The sequence below is a fragment of the Schistocerca cancellata genome, chromosome 7, assembly GCF_023864275.1.
Source record: "Schistocerca cancellata isolate TAMUIC-IGC-003103 chromosome 7, iqSchCanc2.1, whole genome shotgun sequence".
NCBI classification, from domain to species: domain Eukaryota; kingdom Metazoa; phylum Arthropoda; class Insecta; order Orthoptera; family Acrididae; genus Schistocerca; species Schistocerca cancellata.
In genome coordinates, this window is record NC_064632.1 from 304,924,734 (window position 1) to 304,947,984 (window position 23,251).

The following is a 23,251-nucleotide window of genomic DNA, read 5'->3' on the forward strand; positions in this document are numbered from 1 at the left end:
AATAAGGCAACTAATGTAGCTGCCTACTTTTTTCAACAAATTATCTTCATTTCACTTACTAACAAAAGAGTTAAACCTATTACTCTCAAGACAGGCTTTAATTTTAACACTTCTTCAGTTTATATGCACTGCACTGTCTCAAACATCTAAGTAAACAGTTCAAGAGAACAATGCTCATGGCTTTTTTTGTTACTAGACATATATGTTTTTGATGACTCAAAAGAAAGTGTTCAAATGGTTCTCTCCATCTCTGATATGAGAAAGAATTATACTGGGCTGTAAATGGGTATGGATGAATCAGAATCTGAGATACTTCACAAAATGTTTTTATTGTGCTTTGAGTGGGGACACTATCCTAGTAAAATAAAATCAAAAGCAGACCAAAATTGGGTCACATCTCCTGGATTCATCTGAGAAGCTTAGAAAGACTCAATGCCACACAAAAATTTGTGATTATTATTTACATTTGTTATGTATGACTGTGGCAATGTATTCATTTTCATGAGATCCAAAGTAACTTTTACATCCCTAGTTAAAAAAAAAAGCAACCATCATTAAAAGAGAGCTGGAAGCATTAATGCCATTTTGTGTTTGTATCAGATTGATTCAGTCATATTTTGCTGCCAGAATTAACATCATCAAAGACTTTGTGACAAAATTCAAAAAGGAAATCCAGCATGGTTGTAGGTGTGACTCCGTTTTGCTCAGTCTCTCAACCCAAAACAATTTTCTCTTCTAGTTGTTTTGAGACAACCAAAATTACTTTAATAATACAATAAAATTCCTGTATGAATTTATTAAAATAACAAAAGAAAATGCTACATAAGGAGAAGTGTCTCTAAATATCAACTTAGTAACATTGATTTTGAAATGATAAAAACTACCTCATGGAAGTACTTGAATAAACTCTGTAGTAAATAGTGAATGAATACTGTACAGATTATGACAACAGAAACCCTTTTCTTCCTTCTAGTAGTCTCTTATAGTAAGACCTCTAACCATACTGGACTGGATGCTACAAATATATGTCATCACTGTAAGTGTAAAAAATCTGTTTCAGGATGTAACGTCATTAAGAGAGTAACATAGGCTGATCCCATATGAAAGTTTCAACTCAGAATCATTTCAAAGAAACTGGTATGCAAATTATTAAATATTACCAGCTTCATATTAAATTTTTATTTAAATCTGACAAAAACATGAATGACGAGTAAGCAGCCAGTTTCACTCAGCTGCAAGCCAAGTATATGTATACTGTTGTATTGCATGAGAATTTGTGCACATACAACAGTGAATGGGGACAATTAAAAAGAAATAAAACTCCATTACTATGCCACAGAATAGAAAAGGAGAAGAAATTAAAATTTTTCTTATGTTCATGCTAGCACACCCACAACCAACACCAGACGGAGGTGACAATACAGCTATGCCTCAGAAAGAAACAATCAGCTCTTTAAGTCAGTCACATAAACAGGCATGGGTTGCTACATTGGACGAGGAGGAGGAGGAGGAGGTGGTGGTGGTGGTGATCAGTGTTTAACGTCCCATTGACAACGAGGTCATTAGAGACAGAGCACAAGCTTAGATTAGGGAAGGATGGGGAAGGAAACTACTGCACCACCTTGCTCAGTGTTGCTACATCAGCACCAACCATCGAACACAAGTTACACATTCAGTGAAACGTCCACTGTGAGAGCGAGGCAAAAGATATATTCATTAGGTGGTGTTAAGTTAAGGGGGGATGTAATGGATTTTGGTCCAAAAAATTCATTTTTCAAAAATATTTTTCTTTTGATCTACACAGTTTAATCTGTCTTGTGTGTGGATTTTATTGTGATAGGAGGTTTATAAATGCCTTTAAATTGTTAAACTGATTAACTCTGCACTGGCAGCCACTCCCACCATTTCCGGCATGTAGGGAAACTGCTTGCTTCAGCAGAATTTTTGTCAGTGTGAAGGTTATTTTCTTTTGATATCTTTAGCTAACACCTATATCTCTGGCTGACATCTATACCTTTGCCTGAAAACTTTCTTGCGTGTGGTTTATTTATATTTTGACAATACTCACACATATTAGTAGTGGAAGGTTGAATCTGCAAACCTTTATGTGGAAGTCCAGGTCTATGCATAATGGGTGGTGGAAAAACAGTGTTTAGGAAACAGAGCTTTCATGGAAATTGGTTTGCCAACAAAAAAGAGGAAGCAGCTCGAAATGAAGAACATAAGCTCTCAGCTTCAGCATTGAAACTTGGGACAGGAGAATTGTACATGTGTGTGAAGGATGTTGATATGGATTCCACTGGGTTCAGACTTATTGATTTAAAGCTTCTCTGACAGACTATAAGGTTTTTATTATCATGTGTTAGCTGTAAAAATACAAAATACATTATTGTTGTTGAAGAAAAAAGAGTGGGAATAGCTTGTGATTTCAAATTGATTTGTAATTTGTGTGGCTATGAATTTTCATTTTCCTCCTCCAAAACAACTGACACTGATATCTATGAAAGCAATTTTAGGTTAGCATATGCTCTGAGATGCCTTGGACAGGGCAGGGAAGGAAGTAATTTATAGTGTGGTTTTCTGAACATGCCTCCACCTTGTGCAAGGTTTGAAAAAATAAATCAAGAAATGTCTGATGTTGTATGTAATACTGCCAAAGTTTCTATGAAGAAAGCAGAGGAAGAACTGGTGGAAAAAATAAAAAGAAATAGATCCTGAGGTAGATATTAATGACAGTGAATCTGTTACAAATGTTACTGACCAGTGTGTGTCTGTAGACGGGACCTGGATGAAAAGGTGTCACACATCTCTGTATGGAGTTGCATCTGTTACTGGTATTGACTCAGGTAAAGTTTTAGATGTAGAAATTATGTCTAAATACTGCCACCAATGTGCAACAAGGGAAATGTCCAACAATGAAGACAGTGAGAAACTGTGTCAAGAAAAGGATGCAGTAAAATGCTCTAAGAATTATAGTGGCTCAAGTGGGGGCATGAAGACTGCTGCAGTTGTGAGTATGTTCTCCAGATCTGAGGACCAGTATGGTGTTAGATATACTAAATACTTTGGTGATGGGGACTCCTCTTCATTGAAAGCTGTAACAGATAAAAATCCTTACAATACAACAATAGAAAAGTTGGAATGTGTTGGTCACATCCAAAAGAGGCAGGTGGCAAGCTTAGTCGCTTGCTGAAAGAGAAGAAAGGTGAAGCACATGAGGAGGGAAAAGCACTAGGACGAAAAGACAGGCTTACTCTGAAAGGAATTCATTCCCTTCAGTTTATGGGAGAGCAGTCAGGAAAAACACACACAATTTAGAGGCAATGAGGCATGCTGTGTGGGCAATTTTTTTCCACAAATTATCCACTGACCAAACACCAATGCACAATGTGTGTCCGAAAGACGATTAATGTAAGTTCAACAACAGAAATGAGACATATCATATAAACACTCATTACCAGAACCTGTCATGAATGCAATTAAGCCCACATTCAGGTTTCTTACAAACCCTGATTTACTGAGGAACTGTCTTCACAGAAAGACACAAAATGCAAATTAAAGCCTCAATAATTTAATTTGATTTAGCTGCTCAAAAAGGACATTCTGTGGACTTGAAGTACTCAAAACAGGTGTCTATGATGAAGTTTTATTTTACAATAACAGAACTAATGGCAGAATTGAAGTGCTGAAGAGAGTTGGTATAGATTATGGTGTGTTTACAACAAAAGCATCTTAGACCATTGACAAGAACAGGGTCAACAAAGCTAATAGATCAGTGTCTCACCTGCAAAAACAGGCCAGGAATATTGAAAGAGAAAAAAAAGAAACCTGGAGGACAAGGAGTATCAGTATGGAGGATTTTAAAATTGAGGTAAGCTTATTACATGTAAAAGTATGAGAAGAAAATCTTTGGACCTCATTTTCTCTGTTTTACATTTCTTACATTATTAGAAATCTTTTCTCAAAAACTATATGCGCTAATGCTATGAAATTTTCAGGAACTGTTCACAACATGTTGCTGTCTCCCTGGAACTAACAAATACAAGATCCTGCAATTACATCCTGATTTTTAAATGACTGTATGTAGAAAAAAAGTTAATTTTGGATGTGCAAAATTAAAAACTCTGTTAATGACACAATTTGTACCATAAATTAATATCTGTAGTTTAGACATTCTCAGGACACTACAATAAAATTTTCAGATTAATTGCATGATTAGAATTTGAGTTATGGCATTTTATAAAAAAAGACAATAAAAAAATTAAAAATTCAAATTTCTGGAAAATATTAATCCTGCATATTTTATTATACTTTTCTGTTAAAATGCAGTTCTTGTGCTTTACACATGCAATATTTTAGATTTGTACATTAATAAATATGGTTTTAATTATTTTTGTAAATAAATGTTTACATTTTCCATTACATCCCCCCTTAAGCAACAAGTAATATGTAGGACACAACACCACCTACTAGAAACTTGACAGAGCAGATAAGAGCCTGTAACAAATTGTTAAGCAAAGACACCAGAATGAGAACTGCTGACAACAAGTAAAGAATCAGGCCACATTCAGTCATAACAGACAGAGCCGCAAGTCTTAGCCTCCTGCCAGTCCCCATAACTACGCCACTTCTCCAGCTCTGACACCAGTTGTTCATTAGGATCAATAGCATTCATATCAAAGCACTTGATTCAATGCTAATTTATGTTGTAGCAATATCCATGTATTAGATGTTCCAGCACTTCTCATAAAATATGCTGTTTGCTGTTCTTGAGATGACAGCATCCAAGTAACCACAACTTGCCACTTCTGAGATTTCCAGAACAGCCCCCTACCACATTACTGAGGACCTTCTGTCACCAGTATACCTTGTGGTTCTTGTTGCACTAACATCATCATCACTGCTAGGTCAGAGGGGCATCCAGTACCTCCATTCTTGATTGATGCTGAGGCACTACTGGGTACCAAGGGCCTACCTGCGCAGTGGGGCCAGGATCATATGACTACATGACTTCCATTAGCATGACACATCCAGATGGAACACTGCTGGTCATAGTCATCTTCTGGAGTGGGATCGAGGATGCTCTAACCCAGTGTGAGGCCATAGTCTAACACCACGACCTCGTCTGCCCGATCTCAGTCCACCTGAATTTGGCTAAAATGCTACATAGTGACACTGCTGACCAGAAGCATCAATTCAAGAACAGGAGTCAAGAGAATTCCTCTGTGTCACCTCTAGCACAAAGTGTCAGCTGAGGCTGATGAGGAGACACAGAACTGTAAATCTTAAATGCTAATCACATTTTATTAGCTCCAAAAAATGCTCTAAATGTTGCACAAAATCATCTTGACAATGTAGCAGTGTCTCTTATGAAACTTCCTGGCAGATTAAAACTGTGTGCCAGACCGAGACTCAAACTTGGGACCTTTGCCTTTCGCGGCCAAGTGCTCTACCAACTGAGCTACCCAAGCACAACTCACGCCCCATCCTCACAGCTTTAATTCTGCCAGTACCTCATTCTAGCAGTGTCTCTGCTTAGAACCCCTGTAATTTGCCACCACAAGTGACTCATCAGTGACATCAATATGACACTGATGTCCAGAAGAGACTGGTGAATGAGGAGAGGACACTGCAGTATTAGTAACAGCCATGTGACATCTCAAACACAACGTCCACACACCTCAGTTATGACCACAACACAGGAAGTCCAAAGAACATTTACTAGTGGCCCTTTTATTTCTTTTGTTTTGTATAGCTGGAGTTGGACATAGAAATTAGTATTCAACATGTAAGTGACCTTTGTAAAACCTGAGGAGTCTGCAGATCTGTCACAATTTAGAGGGAATTGTAAGGAAACTTACTTCATACCTGTGAGGTTTAAGAGCTGTAGTTTAACTGGACACAGTGTACCTTATAGAAGGATGGTATTGGTGACTTGCGGCACTTGTAGGCATGCAGTATACACTGGCCAATGATCAGACATAAAAATTATCTGAGATTACACGAATAAGTTTTGCATGTGATTATATCGTCGGGTTTTGATATTGCTTTTGAAAGAGGAAGTGTCTTGTTCGTGTAAGTCTTGTAAGTATAAACATAGTAATAAATTGCACAAAGATGCCAAAAACATATGAATGATGCTGTAGCCATTCTGATGGAGCAGGTATGAAAATTGTTAGAGGATAATACTCAGCAGAAATTGTATAATGAAGAGTTAACTAAGTAACTAGAATAGCAACAGATATAATTTGGTTCAGATAAGGCTAGTGCAGTACTAACTGCACCCACCCTCCTTCTCTGTAGATTCTTCAGTAGTAAATCTAATAATGCCCTTTTTCAGTAAAGCAAAAGAGAATGTGACAGTATTCATAAATTCTGTTTAAGTCACAGCCGAATTGATTAACTGGTCAGTTGAAATGTCACTGTGGTATACACCACTTCTAACAAACACCAAACAACGTGCTCCAGTACGCGGCCGCCAAATACATTGCTGGCCGCACTTCTCTGGGTGGCCCGCTGCTTCCATCGCTGGCCGTTTTCACACGCACGCTCCCTTACGTGGCTGAGAAATACATCGCTGGCCGCACTTCTCTGGGCGGCTCGCGGCTACCATCGCTGGCCACCTTCGCGCGCACATGTTTGTCAGCACACAGCAATTGGCTATGCCAGGAAACATTGCGATTGGTTTTCCCTGGAAAACAGCGACTCCAGCCAATGGCTCTATTAACTAGCAAGCCTTATATAAACCCGGCCGCTGCCGCAAACGACAGTTCTCATCGGGAAGTGCAGTACACCGTGTTCCAGCTGCTTGTGGATGACTCGCCGCACCACTCGAGGTTACCTGGCTGCTCGATGGAAAATCTTGCAACTTCACTTGGAGAGACGGAACTTCACTGGACTTGGGAATAATTACGGAACGTACACCCCACCATGCACATTCGGATACTGGTACAACCAAACTTTAATTCTGCATTACTTCTGAGTGTGAGCCTGGGTAGACGCTTGGCTAACATAATTGTAAAAAGTGATTTGTGATTTAATAAACCAGACTGAAGAGGTTATTGTGTTATTCCTGGTTATAACACCCACATTCAAACAATTAGCAGAATGATATCACTGTGGGACGAAGAGCCAACTGAAGGAACAATGTCATCAGCTACAGTGAACATTTTGGCCACAAGGCAAACAAATGTGGAAATAAGAAGGAGGTTAAACAAAACAAACAAAAGTAGGCATTAAATGCAAACAGTAATGTTTGTTCCACTGTGAAACATTCCCAGTAGACCATAGTACTGCATACCCATACAGACAAAATTATTGCTGCTTGATGGGCTTGGTACAGGTAGGCACTGATGAACAATTGTCTGTCATTAGTTTGGATCTCATGGACAAGAGGGGGCTAAACACTACAAGGTACAGATTACATGGAGTAGAAAATAATGACAGGAAGTCATTGGGGACAACACAGGTCAGCTTTAAGTTAGGAACTAAAGGGCTTAGAGAGCAGATGGGAGTGTTGCAAACTGTGATACAGGGATATTCTGTAACTCTTGGAATTGATTTTCTGGATAGGCATTGTGTTAAAAATTATCTTTGACAGCATACAGTTGAACTTCATGGAAATTCATTTCCAATGGATGCAACAGCTGCAAATATTTCTATATTGCATGGTACACAGACTCTCAAAGTGACACTAACTGAACTGTGTACATGTGCATTAAAGATAGTTTTGGATGACAAAATACCTGCTGATAGAGGGAAGTTGATTTGGGCAATTGTGGATATTGACATATCAGTATAGATCAACAGATGATCAGAGCCTCAAGCATACCATCAATGCATTGTACTACATTTCAAGATTCACTGCTTGAAAGACAGTGAATGGGAAGCCATGGAAACATTGTTGTTGAACTACTCAGACTTGTTTAAGTAAGATGCAGTTGTCAGCAACACTCTTAACATGACATTGTATGCCAGTAGCTGATAATACACCAGTATAACCAAAAAACCATATTGAACAGTAAAGTATGGAGTCAAATGAAAACTTAAATATTTTTTGAAATATTATTTATTGAGCAGAAGTGGTACAAAGCTGTATCACTTTTCAACATAATCTCCCCCACACACAATGCAAGTCCTCCAGCACTTACAAAGTGCTTAAATTCCTTTACAAAAAGATTCTTTTGGTAGTTCGCACAACCACCCATGCACCATGTGGAGTACCTCTTCATCAGAATGGAACTTATTTCCTCCCATTGCATCGTTCAGTGTCATTCGGCAGTTTTCCTTCGCTATAGCTTCAACTGCTGCAATGTTCTGTGGAGTCACAACTTGTTTTGCCTGACCTGGATGAGGAGCATCTTCCATTGAAGTCACACCATTTGTGAACTTCCTACTCCATTCGTAGACTTGCTGCTGTGACAAACATGCTTCATCACACTGAACCTTCATTTGTTGATGAATTTTAACAGGTTTTACACCTTCACTACGCAAAAACCGAATGACAGAATGCTGTTCTTCCCTGGTGCAAGTTGCAAGTGAGTCAGCCATCTCTATACTGATACTGCGATGGTATGTGTGCATCTGCACTATGCTGCCACCTAGAAGCCATTCTGCACGCTGTTTATAGCATGCTTACCAACTTACAGGATCACAGCACAAAATTTCAATTTGTTATTACAAATTTAAGGTTTTCATTTGACTCACACTCATACCTACAAGCACCAGTAGATGAATTTATAGAGCAACAGCTAACTGAAGCCATTATTGAACACAGCAATAGTCCCTGGTCAGCTAATATTACCATTGCATGCCTACACCTTTAACAGCAATGGTATCAATAAACTGATGATCTATTAACTTAGTTTGATGGCTTTTATGATATGTATGTGGCATCAGCATCTATCTGCATATTACCAATTTAGAATGAGAGTTTCCAATAAATTGTATAAATGTATCCCTCTATTGATATAGTATACGAGATGTTGAAGCATAACTGCCTTCTGAATTCCCCTCTGGGAGTAAATCTCACTTTATATATGTACACACACCACAACTATGCATGTTCTACACAGGTGTACAAGTGCAGTGAGGCCATAGCAGAAGCAAGTGAAATGTCTGCCTGCACTGTACCTGTCACATGGATACATACTTGTACCTAGCTGGGTGTTTCCCTGTATGTTTGTACCTGTCTGTATCTGTGACTAATCCACTCCCTTTGTGGTTAAATATGTGACTGTTCTGATCTGAAATATAAAGAAAAGAAAGAAATTAATTAATAGCTACAAAACTGTCCTGTAAGTAGTCAATATTAAAGATAGTTTATATACATAAATACAGTCATTAAACTGAAATACAGGTTTATATCTGATTGGAGTGTGTGTATATCATCAAACAGATGTAACTGCTGGTCTATATATAAATAAAAAAATTATGCAATATCCTCAAGGACTTGGGATGTTACTTGCTGCATTTGACAAATGTTCAGAGAGGGACTTCCTGTAATAGTTCTGATACTGATATGTAAGAATCATAGCTTACTGACTTGCTTATCTGGAGTATATTATCTCTCTCGGTACCTTCTTTCTTTTGTGGACATCATCTCCTGTGCAGTTTGGCCTGTGTTAGGGATAGAAATCATTCTTATCTATGTCCAACAAGCTATCAAATAACAGAGGCCACTCTCTGAAATATATATCTCGGAGGTTGAGGCCTGGCGGATAACGAGAAGAGAGGATATACTGAAGGGCAAGTTCCCATCTCCGGAGTTAGGTTGGTGTTAGTGGGAAGTATCCAGATAACCCAGATGGTGTAACACTGTGCCAAGATGTGCTGGCCATGCACCAAGGCATGTTTAGCCACAGGGTGATCCTCATTACCAACAAACACTGTCTGCCTGTGTCCATTCATGCGAATGGACAGTTTGTTGCAGGTCATTCCCACATAGAAAGCTTCACAGTGTAGGCAGGTCAGTTGGTAAGTCACATGGGTGCTTTCACATGTGGCTCTGCCTTTGATCGTGTACACCTTCCGGGTTACAGGACTGGAGTAGGTGGTGGTGGGAGGGTGCATGGGACAGGTTTTACTCCGGGGGCGGTTACAAGGGTAGGAGCCAGAGGGTAGGGAAGGTGGTTTGGGGATTTCATAGGGATGAACTAAGAGGTTATGAAGGTTAGGTGGATGGCAGAAAGACACTCTTGGTGGAGTGGGGAGGATTTCTTGAAAGATGGTTCTCATTTCAGGGCAGGATTTGAGGAAGTCGTATCCTTGCTGGAGAGCCACATTCAGAGTCTGATCCAGTCCCGGAAAGTATCCTGTCACAAGTGGGGCACTTTTGTGGTGGTTCTGTGGGAGGTTCTGGGGTTGAGGGGATGAGGAAGTGACTCTGGTTATTTGCTTCTGTACCAGGTTGGGAGGGTAGTTATGGGATGCAAAAGCTGTTTTCAGATTGTTGGTGTAATGGTTCAGCGATTCTGGACTGGAGCAGATTCGTTTGCCACGAAGACCTAGGCTGTAGGGAAGGGACCGTTTGATGTGGAATGGGTGGCAGCTGTCATAATGGAGGTACTGTTGCTTGTTGGTGGGTTTGATGTGGACGGACGTGTGAAGCTGGCGATTGGACAGATGGAGGTCAACGTCAAGGAAAGTGGCATGAGATTTGGAGTAGGACCAGGTGAATCTGATGGAATCAGAGGAGTTGAGGTTGGAGAGGAAAATCTGCTCTTCTTCACTGTGAGTCCAGATCATGAAGATGTCATCAATAAATCTGTACCAAACTTTGGGTTGGCAGGCCTGGGTAACCAAGAAGGCTTCCTCTAAGCGACCCATGAATAGGTTGGCGTACGAGGGGGCCATCCTGGTACCCATGGCTGTTCCCTTTAATTGTTGGTATGTCTGGCCTTCAAAAGTGAAGAAGTTGTGGGTCAGGATGAAGCTGGCTAAGGTAATGAGGAAAGAGGTTTTAGGTAGGGTGGCAGGTGATCGGCGTGAAAGGAAGTGCTCCATCGCAGCGAGGCCCTGGACGTGCTGAATATTTGTGTATAAGGAAGGCATCAATGGCTACAAGGATGGTTTCTGGGGGTAACAGATTGGGTAAGGATTCCAGGCGTTCAAGAAAGTGGTTGGCGTCTTTGATGAAGGATGGGAGACTGCATGTAATGGGTTGAAGGTGTTGATCTACGTAAGCAGAGATACGTTCTGTGGAGGTTTGGTAACCAGCTACAATGGGGCGGCCGAGATGATTGGGTTTGTGAATTTTAGGAAGAAGGTAGAAGGAAGGGGTGCGGGGTGTCGGTGGGGTCAGGAGGTTGATGGAGTCAGGTGAAAGGTTTTGTAGGGAGCCCAAGGTTCTGAGGATTCCTTGAAGCTCCGCCTGGACATCAGGAATGGGATTACCTTGGCAAACTTTGTATGTGGTGTTGTCTGAAAGCTGACGCAGTCCCTCAGCCACATACTCCCGACGATCAAGTACCGCGGTCGTGGAACCCTTGTCCACTGGAAGAATGACGATGGATCAGTCAGCCTTCAGATCACGGATAGCCTGGGCTTCAGCAGTGGTGATGTTGGGAGTAGGATTAAGGTTTTTTAAAAGGATTGAGAGGCAAGGCTGGAAGTCAGAAATTCCTGGAAGGTTTGGAGAGGGTGATTTTGAGGAAGAGGAGGTGGGTCCCGCTGTTCCAGGCAGGGTTCAATTTGGGTAGTGTCTTGGGGATTTGGATCATTAGGAGTAGGATTAGGATCATTTTTCTTCATGGCAAAGTGATATTTCCAGCAGAGAGTACGAGTTTCCCACGTGGATTGTTTCCCTATATATATATGGGAAAAATATATTTAAAAAGAAAGATGATGAGACTTACCAAACAAAAGTGCTGGCAGGTCGATAGACACACAAACAAACACAAACATACACACAAAAATCTAGCTTTCGCAACCAACGGTTGCCTCGTCAGGAAAGAGGGAAGGAGAAGGAAAGACAAAAGGATATGGGCTTTAAGGGAGAGGGTAAGGAGTCATTCCAATCCCGGGAGCGGAAAGACTTACCTTAGGGGGAAAAAAGGACAGGTATACACTCGCACACACACACATATCCATCCGCATATACACAGACACAAGCAGACATTTGTAAAGGCAGACAAATGTCTGCTTGTGTCTGTGTATATGCGGATGGATATGTGTGTGTGTGCGAGTGTATACCTGTCCTTTTTTCCCCCTAAGGTAAGTCTTTCCGCTCCCGGGATTGGAATGACTCCTTACCCTCTCCCTTAAAGCCCATATCCTTTTGTCTTTCCTTCTCCTTCCCTCTTTCCTGACGAGGCAACCGTTGGTTGCGAAAGCTAGATTTTTGTGTGTATGTTTGTGTGTCTATCGACCTGCCAGCGCTTTTGTTTGGTAAGTCTCATCATCTTTCTTTATATATATATATATATATATATATATAATTTTCCAACTCTTACAGCTGTAGAACACTCCATATACAACTATCTGCAGTTTTCGATTGTCAGTTCCATCAAGTATTACAAACTGGTAGACAGATCAGAGTCAACATTCAACATTCTATCATACTTCAGAGAAGACTGACTATCTTCTCTTGTATGATGTAGGCCATTGTTATGCTGTGTGCTATTACATGGCGTGCAGCTTGTTTCCAAGGCAGGGATGCAGCTGCATGAAGTAATCAACAAACCAGCATTTGGCACAAAAGCGCCACTCCTTCTTGCAGAAATGGCCCATCTATCATGCCCATTAACATCCACATACAACACCACTTCTCTACATAATATGTGCATCCAAATTCCCTAAACTTACTAATAAAAATTAACTGTATGTCTGGCAATCATCATTCATCAGTACTATTAACATTTTGTAGCATATCACTCCACTGAAGTGGCATCTGGGTATAGTATGTGGATACTGAGGGTTGTAGTGTAAGTGATTCATCTATCACAGCCATCAGCAAATGGTGCTCAGGAGGCCTTTCTGAGCGTCCTCCGTTTTATCCTGGAGGCAGTAACTGTGCCGAGTTTAGCGGTGCACACTGTTTGTAACATCTGTTCTAGCGTACAACAATGCTTAGCCAATTAGTATGTACTACTGTTGAATAACTTCAGCCACTTTAACAGGATCACACTGTGGGCCTGCAGGAATTGAATGGATGAATCAATGGATTGCTGCATATATTGAGCTCAATGTATAGGTGGTATACCACTGCTTTCAGCAGAAATTTGAAACATTCATACACCTGTAGACCAGATTCTGGACTCTGCATAGCACAGCCACACCTCAAGATTGATGCATCATGTGAGCAGCAGTGGCTGACTGAACACCATCCAAGGAAGAAATCTGGTCAATGGTTGCTGTGTCATCAAGGACCATTGGGAACTGTCTGCATACAGCAGGACTAAGATCACATGTTCCTTTGGCCAGGTATGACCTACACCACAACACTGCCAAGCATGGCTACTCTGGTGTGATTAAGGAGTCAACTGGACAGTGAAATGGCACTCAGTTGTCATCAGTGATGAGAGTAGGTTGCTTCTTTGTGTGAGTGATGGGCATACATGTATACGGCATAGGCCTGGTGAGTGGCCTATTCCAGAGTGCATTTGCTCATGACACAGAGGCTCCACCACATGCTACATGGTGTGGAGAGCCACCAGATACAACTAATGGTCTCATCTGGAATTTCTGCAGGATAAAGTAATCAATGCCCATTACATTGAATAGGTTGTTATCCCTGTGCTATATGCATCTCTTCGACAGGAAGGTGATGTACTTTTTCAGGAGGACACCGCATGTCCACATACAGATGCTGTGACACAACATGCTCTTTACTGTGTACAACAACTGTCCTGGCCAGCAGGATCACCAGATCTCTTATGCCATTCGGTACCTCCATGCTTGCAAGAACACATACCTACATTGCTGCCATGTACTGATGTGACTGTTTAGGCATCCTTTACTGTGATATATGAGTTTCATGTGGTCTGAATTCATCATCTGATACAACAGTAATGAATGAACTGTCAATAAAATGACTTTGTCCTTGAGGTTGTTGCGTTTTTTCCTAGCATTGTATGTATCTCTCACAAAAATAATGCAGAAGAGACTTTTAAAGCATCAGATCTGTGGTTATTTACACTCAATGTCACCTACTGGTTTGGTCTGATTAGAATAGGAAGAGAGCTCTCTCTTCTGTTCGATACTAGAACAGCTTTCAATGAGGGCATGCTGGGAAGTAATGCTTCCCAATTTTTTGTCTGAAAACTCTCAAAGTGTTTTGAATAAAATGTGTGTTATTAACATTTTGCATATTTATTTCTTAAGATAGTCACCCTGGCAGTGAACACATTTCTTAGACACCGACATAGTTACATTACACACTGCCATGCTACACATTACAATTCTGAGCCTTCTGTTAGCAGAGGGTTGTAAATATGTAGACAGGAAGAATAAAGACATAAAATGTTAGTAGCTTTTGTTCTGTTTATACAGATGTAAGAGTTTTCACATGAAAAATTCAGAGGCATTACTTTTCAGCACGCCCTCATAATTACAAAGTGGGACAGTGTAACAAATGGTTTCCTTAGGCACAATAGCACTGGACACCTTATTGACTTATTCTCAGAACAATTTATACTACATCAGTGATGTATTTTTTTGTGAATTTATTTTATATTCATCGCAGTTAAGCTGTGATATTAGGTAAAATGGTAAATGCAGAGAGAACACAGATGTTGTAACTGTCCTGGTCTGGTTCCTTTTAGAAGTGTTTGATGCACCAAATACTCTGACCCATAAACTAAATAAATAATGGAAGTATTATGAAGATTCTCTGCACAGAAAAATATGCATGTGAAATCAGTTTCATTGAATACCAAAAAGGTAAAATGCACATGGCAGTTTGCATTAAAATGGGTTATTTGATTAAAATTGTCATAAAACAAATTGCAAAAATGTATGAAAACAATAACGGACATATTATGGAGATGTCACTTTTTCCTTGCAGTGTACAATCTCTGACAATTGTATTCAATATAAGACAAGTTATTTAATCAATTATGTTTTAATAGAATCAGCTAAATTCATTTAAATTAAAATTAATTTACAGCATACTCTTGTACATACCATCATACTGTTGGTACTGATGCTGACTTTGCCAGGAATCTTGATTATAGAATCCTCGTTGAGCCTGCTGCACTGGGACATGTAGTAACATGCCATTTTCCACATACTTTTGCTGATGAGGTGGTTGTTTAAATTGTTGCTGGTGTTGCTGTTGCTGCTGTGAAGGTAGAGGTTCATTCTCAGCTGTAACAAGTACACATCTCTTATGTACAAGTCCTTCAATATTTCATGTTTATTGCTTGTGATAATAAGATAACTCATAAATAACAATGTTATTCTCATACCTGGAGGAATAAGAAACTATTTACATCAATTAATTTTGTTCCATGGGTTCCATTCAGAAAAATTCCTGGGATGTGAAAAAAGTCAGACTTACATTTCTTTTAAGTGCAGTGCAAAAGAACAACTTGAATTTTAGAAATATTGTAATATTATAGTACTAATATAGGTACTCATATAACCTAGCACAAGAGTTTCATGAACTATCCTGACAATATTTTTCAATGGAGTTGAAACATCTGGCCAACAAAAAATTCTGTTATTAATTCTTAAGCTGCACTCACTCACACATTATGGTCCATAAAACTCATCATGAAACAGAGCCTACATGGCTGTGGATAAGTCAAATTATACATTAACTGGCAGAAGCAGTCACTGCAGATAACTTTTACGAAGTAGAGAACAACAAATTACAACTAGAGCAAATCTGCTCACAGTGATAAATGTGAGAATTGCTTCTAAATTGCTTAACAACTATATACATCATTATTATAATTAACCTTTCTTTACTTAGAGGGCTCACTTAAAAATTAGTGATTGTAGGACAATGAAACTTTGTGGAAACATCTGTAAGGATATGCTGAAGAGAAATAATGAACAAACAATTGAAAGAAATGTGTTTTAATTTCCACAGGTGAGGGTAACATTTCTTAATTCCATACCACATTTATGTTCCAGGTTACATACATTGCTCAGTGTAATGACTGTCTGCATCCATGACAACCACTCTACTCCTGCATCCGTGACAACCACTCTACTCCTGCATGAAGTGTCTCAGGAGGGATGTTCACTATCTCCCTTGTTATGGTCATCTTCAACTTCCACACTGTGTCCAGTATTCTCAGCCACGTAAAAGTAACTTCTTCAACAATTTTTGGTGCAGTTGGCTGTTAGCCAATCCCAGATTGTAATTAATTCAAACTTCCAACTCATGTTCTTCAACTTATGTGGAAAGAGAACCACTCTGTATTCCTTCAATGTGTGGATAACTGCTAAGGGCAGCAGCACTATTGCTGTTGTTTTTATAAAACAGCTTTATGAGCAAAGCCCTGCTCACCTTGTTCAGACCAATATCGATTGCGTGCAACTGTAATGCACACTGATGCTTTTAGCCCTATATCACCACACAAGTGGCAGCACCTAACAGCAGGTCATGACACTAATACTACTAACAAGGCAAATCCTGCAGTCCACATTCTGAACATCATTCTTAAAAAGTTGGGTATCCATTAGATAAATAGTCTTCCATCTACAATGGCTCAAGTACCAGAATGTTAACTGTAACCACCCTGCATGTTAGCATAAAAACAGTGACTTTGAAAAAAGTTTTTTCTCTCCTTATTACATAACTTAAGTGTAACCTTTACCTAATACTAAGCATTTATATCATTCTACACAGAACACCATCATCTGCCTGTACACTGGTAGTGTTAACATCAGTTTAATATGAACATTAGTGTTACTAAAATTTTCACCTCAGAGCTAAAATACTCTGTTAAATTATAGAAAGAGTGGCTAGTAAGGTATCTTTTACTTTTTGTTCTGAGCAGTTGGGAGGTTTCCAACTTCCTTCCTGGTGTATTTCCATTCTTATTTTTATTAACCACAAATACCATCAGGTAGTACGTGTAGTGTCCCACGAGTGTAAGAATCAGATAGTTGCTGATGAAGCTTCACCAAGTTATTCAGTTATCAACTTTATTTTTTCTGAACACTTTTGCTCAGTAAGTTTTTGACTCACATGCTTTATATACCTTGCACTGCTATTGTTGCCACCTGTCATTTGTGAATGATTTTGCACATTGACATCGAACATAGGCAGTGGTCACAGTAATGTGACAGGACCATGTAAGAAACACTGCTACTTGCCATGTAGCTAACAAAACTTTTCAATCTCTGAATCTACATATTCAGATAATTTGCAGAAACAGGGGCTAATCTGAACTTGCAGAGATTCCAAATTTCTTGTTTTATACTAGATGGGTGTTTGAATATCTTCCCACCAAAAAACATAGCTCCATTATGAACCCTATGCAACTAGGTGAAGACCACATGAAAATTATGTTTTCGTTCCCGTATTGTGGCTCTGTAAATCACAGTTCAGGTGTAACTGATCTTTATTATCACCAACAAAAGTGATTAAGAAGTAAATGTACTGGCACATGAGTGCAAGAATTCCTGTATCAGTGTCCTCCCAGGTGTTCAGTGTAGTAGTTGTTTCCATTTTACGCACAAAATTTCAACATCTAACTCAGTCCTCTCCCTCAGGTGCTGCAAGTTTTGCTATTATATATACTTGCTGCCTGGGCTTTAACCAGATTGCGAACTAGTGTTGATCTCGTATTGCTGTTTACAGCCAAGTTAAATTCCCCGCACCTGCTACACACTCTGATGCTCTTTTGTGCTTCAGAGCCCTCACTCATATTCCATAAAGTGCACATTCTCCTATTGTTTCCCAGCACTGGTAGATGCATTGTCCAATAAGATCTTAATAAATTCAGCGCCACAATCCAAGCCTTATTTAAACTGCAACTTCCATCCCACTTTATTAGGTTTTCCCACATTTTTATTTCTATAAATTTCTTAATTACGATGTCCCAGGAAACCAGTGTTTGCACCAAGACCCTGGTCTTACCATATTTCATTTTATGATTGTATTCAAGGCAGTGCTCAAAGGTAATTTGCTTATTTGCTTTATATTCAGGTGTGTTGTTGATGTTCCTTACAACTCCCTTTGACATGTCTAATGGTGTTGCATTTATTTATGGAGGCCTAGATCATCTTTAGCGTTACAAAAAAGACTTTGTATGCTTGTAGGGCTGCCCACCCTCTTTAGATAGAAATTATTATGGATAAAATAACTTTGGGTACTGGGCCACATCTTTACTAAAACTATTAAACTGCCATCATTTTGGCTGACTTGCTGCAGCCATCTTGAGGGCAGTTCACTGCTGTACACCAGTCCTGTCTTCCTTTATATATTGTCATTTTCAGTTATCTGGTGGATACCAATGTCAAATATCTGAGATGTCACTGGACAGTTTGAGGAGGCTGTTATGGAGAGGTGGCTGTACGATATGCTATTTCTTGTGCAATTCTGATGGCTGTTTGGAAGGCAGCTTTAGTAGGTGATGGTAGGTGGTTGCATATTGGCTGTCTGTTACCTGTGCCACTCTGATAAGAGATTGGTAGGGAAACTCTTGTTAGTTGTTGGAAGGCAATGGCAGATCAGCAGCTTGAGCTTGTATCAAGGGGGTGGTGTTTTCCTGCAGCAAGGCATTAAAACTGCATGATAGTTCTCTTGCACTATAGTGTTAAACCCTGGTCAAATGGTGTTGCTAGCTAGTGAACACAAGCAGTTTACCAGGCTGGAATCACTGGCAGCAAGGTCACAGGCAACTTGTAACTATCTCCTCCATGTTCATGTTGTTAGGGCATTTAATTATTTCAGTAGACTTCCTTATTTTCTTTGCAGCATTCTGGGCTGCTGAGCAACCATACGAGGTAGGTTTTCAAAAATGGATAGGATGGCCACATATCTGGTGGTGTTCTGCTACAGCTGGTTTGTTGTGCTACCCCTGCCATGTGTGTTGTTTTGTTGTTTTTGTTGTGGTCTTCAGTCCTGAGACTGGTTTGATGCAGCTCTCCATGCTACTCTATCCTGTGAAAGCCTCTTCATCTCCCAGTACCTACTGCAGCCTACATCCTTCTGAATCTGCTTAGTGTATTCATCTCTTGGTCTCCCTCTACGATTTTTACCCTCCACGCTGCCCACCAGTACTAAATTGGTGATCCCTTGATGTCTCAGAACATGTCCTACCAACCAATCCCTTCTTCTAGTCAAGTTGTGCCACAAGCTTCTCTTCTTCCCAATTCTATTCAATACCTCCTCATTAGTTATGTGATCTACCCATCTAATCTTCAGCATTCTTCTGTAGCACCACATTTTGAAAGCTTCTATTCTCTTCTTGTCTAAACTATTTATCATCCATGTTTCACTTCCATACATGGCTACACTCCATACAAATACTTTCAGAAACGACTTCCTGACACTTAAATCAATACTCGATGTTAACAAATTTCTCTTCTTCAGAAATGCTTTCCCCGCCATTGACAGTCTACATTTTATATCCTCTCTACTTCAACCATCATCAGTTATTTTGCTCCCCAAATAGCAAAACTACTTTACTACTTTAAGTGTCTCATTTTCTAATCTAATTCCCTCAGCATCACCCAACTTAATTCGACTACATTCCATTATCCTCGTTTTGCTTTTGTTGATGTTCATATTATACCATGTGTGATGTCTTTAGAAAAAGGAAGAAATAGTACCATGGAAGCACCATAGAAATTTATATTAACAGCCACGGGTCAGTATCTGCCAGTGTAGTGATGTGTGTCACAATAACAGACATGCCCGTGGATTGCGCAGCAAGGATAGCTGAACTCAGCAGTAAATGGACTAGGTGCTGGGTTTTAGTGATTGGCACTGGAGGCATATAAATAAGTTTGGATTTTAAGGCAGGGGTCACTTGTCATGGCCAGAAGCCAGCAGTACCATGACAATGTCAAGGTGATGCCGGACAGTGAGACAACTGGGCTCTGCCAGCTGCAGCCACAGGTTTGAGACCAGGCTGTGCCTGCCATCTGCAGTAAGTACTTCATGGAACTTAGTGTCGCTACCCTGCTGCCTGTGCCTGCTGCCAGTGATGCTGATGCTGAGTTCCTAGAGGGTCACAGTGCCACAGCACCAGCCACTAGCCAATTTTTGTCCAAGTTCAGCAGGTTGTAACTTTCATACTGAAGACTCACACACCACTAGTGCGAATGCATGGGGAGCTGTGGAAAGTTGTAAATGGTGTCAAAGTATGACTTATCAGGAATTTAAGCAAGGCACAGAATAATTATGTTTTTGAAGTTAAGGATAGTAATGTAGAAGTAGCAGCTCTGATATCCAGTGAAATTAGTTAGTCAGGGGTAGCTGTAGTGTCAGACAGAATGAGTGTGGGCTGTACTAAAGTAACTCTCAATGGAGAGAAGTCTTCCGAAGTAAGAGTGATTTCAGGTGTGCCGCAGGGGAGTGTCATAGGACCGTTGCTATTCACAACATACATAAATGACCTGGTGGATGACATCGGAAGTTCACTGAGGCTTTTTGCAGATGATGCTGTGGTGTATCGAGAGGTTGTAACAATGGAAAATTGTACTGAAATGCAGGAGGATCTGCAGCGAATTGACGCATGGTGCAAGGAATGGCAATTTAATCTCAATGTAGACAAGTGTAATGTGCTGAGAATACACAGAAAGATAGATCCTTTATTATTTAGCTACAAAATAGCAGGTCAGCAACTGGAAGCAGTTAATACCATAAATTATCTGGGAGTACGCATTAGGAGTGATTTAAAATGGAATGATCATATAATGTTGACCGTTGGTAAAGCAGATGCCAGACTGAGATTCATTGGAAGAATCCTAAGGAAATGCAATCCGAAGACAAAGGAAGTAGGTTACAGTACGCTTGTTCGCCCACTGCTTGAATACTGCTCAGCAGTGTGGGATCCGTACCAGATAGGGTTCATAGAAGATATAGAGAAGATCCAACGGAGAGCAGCGCGCTTCGTTACAGGATCATTTAGTAATCGCGAAAGCGTTACGGAGATGATAGATAAACTCCAGTGGAAGACTCTGCAGGAGAGACGCTCAGTAGCTCGGTATGGGCTTTTGTCAAAGTTTCGAGAACATACCTTCACCAAAGAGTCAAGCAGTATATTGCTCCCTCCTACGTATATCTCACGAAGAGACCATGAGGATAAAATCAGAGAGATTAGAGCCCACACAGAGGCATACCAACAATCCTTCTTTCCACGAACAATACAAGACTGGAATAGAAGAGAGAACTGATAGAGGTACTCAAGGTACCCTCCGCCACACACCGTCAGGTGGCTTGCGGAGTATGGATGTAGATGTAGATGTAGATGGGTGATTTTAAGTGCAGTATGCAGTAGTACCTGGCCCACTGGGTGTTAATGGGTCTTGTGTTGAGACCAGAGAGCCTGGGATGGATGCACAGCGAAGTGTACATGTACATGTTTATGCAGAGAGGTGAACTGCAGATGATTTTGTTTCTTTAGATACTACAGAGAATGCACACAGGACATTATTGATACTTGTGTGGCAGATGTTGCGGCTGAAACAGTACAGGCACACATAGTTCATCAGAAGCAGGATGACAAAGGAAAAGGGAGAGGAGACAACTTTGTAAAATGTGTGATCAAGTAGACAAGGCTGAATCTGTTGAATAGTGGGCACCAGTGAATGTAGTGCAAGCACTAATACTCAGTCACAGCCTTGCAGGGCAAGCAGCTGACATGTGCAGCAAGTTGTTTACCACACAGCCATTGTCTGATGCACACAAAAGTATAAAGTGGGTGAAAAGTGCAAAGCAAGCCTGAAAGTAAACATTCTGACTGAAAATCCTGCCAAAGTTTACCATCAGTGACAGACAGCTGTTTCCATTGTAGAGCCATCATGGGCTGCACCCAAATCAATTAAACTGTGCACAAATGCATTAAGGAGTAGTTAACATGATAGAGTGTGACCAGGTACCAGAAAGTTGTTATGGGTGAGCAGGAGTACCGGCAAATCTCCGATTTGGAGGAGAATTCAGCTTTTACTGAGTGCTACAGTAGGAGGAATAAGTGGGACTACCTGTTGAAGTCTTGTGAATAGTATGACTGTATGTGGTTTTCTTGTAATGATAGTTTTGGGAGTATATTACGGGAAGCATAAGGAGAACTGTTGACATGGGGACAAGGTTCCAAAAATTGTTACAAAACAAAGAGTTAAGAAACCACTGAACTGACAGATGGTATGCCAAGTGTAAGAATTTAATGAAGCCAGACCATGTTTTGTTGATGTTTCTCTGTCTAACTCTCATGTAATTAAAACAATGAACTGTGTGGAAGGCAGACCCAGAGCTAATCTGAGTACCTGTGGACTGGTTACCCTGAGTGAGAGATGAAATACAGATTAAGGGAGGTAGGACGTCAAACGGGCCAACTTGGAGCAGGAGAGGCACCACAGAACATTTTAATTTCCACTGTCAATACTTTTACAAGTAAATTCATAAAACTTTGTCAGCATGACCAGGAAGGATTCAGGATTCATACTCATAGCAGTGGAACTTCAAAAACATAACAAAATAATTTTTTTTTACATGTGAAATTTCATCATTTTTCAATTACTACTGGCTGCATTTGTTGCTATAGGTACACTTTCCTTCATAAGTAAGAGAGACTGTTCGCTGAATTTTGCACAGCATGCAAACCATACTTGCAGGTGTCTGAAACTCTAGAATCTATTTAATTTATGAAAAAAATGAATGAGCTGTTACGTTTTAAACTTTATGTTTAGAAAAAAAAATCAAATTTTGTAGTTAATTATCTCAATTTTTACCACAGTTTTTAATATATTTGGAAAATTCTAGAGTTTCATACACCTGTAAGAATGGTTTGTATGCTGTGCAAAATTCATCAAAGAATCTCTCTTACTTGTGAAGAAAAATGTACCTATAGCAACAAATGCAGCCAACAGTAAGTGAAAAAATGATGAAATTTCATATCTAAAAAAAATTATTTTGTTATGTTTTTGCACTTCCACTGTTATTAGTGTGAATCCTGAATCCTTCCTGGTCATGCTGACAAAGTTCTATGAATTTATTTGTAAAAGTGTAGACAGTAGAAAATAAAATGTCCTGTGGTGCCTCTCCTGCTCCAAGTCGGCCTGTTTGATGTCCTACCCCCCTTAATGGAGTCAGGGATTAATACAGTTATTTGCCTGCTAGTTAAGA

General features: G+C 40.0%; 1 protein-coding gene across 2 annotated transcripts in view; it reads right to left on the reverse strand.

Moving 5' to 3' along the window:
* LOC126092430 (YLP motif-containing protein 1) overlaps nt 1–23,251 on the reverse strand; it is a 639,037-nt gene that overhangs the window by 92,618 nt on the left and 523,168 nt on the right. Inside the window, exons 6-7 of one of the 2 annotated variants that reach the window (XM_049908029.1) lie at nt 15,124–15,306; nt 9,188–9,245 (exon numbers count right to left, since the gene is read on the reverse strand). In XM_049908029.1, the coding sequence (XP_049763986.1) occupies nt 9,188–9,245; nt 15,124–15,306 (241 nt within the window). Of the gene's footprint in view, nt 1–9,151; nt 9,246–15,123; nt 15,307–23,251 lie in introns of both variants that reach the window. The other variant, XM_049908028.1, reaches the window with a different exon arrangement.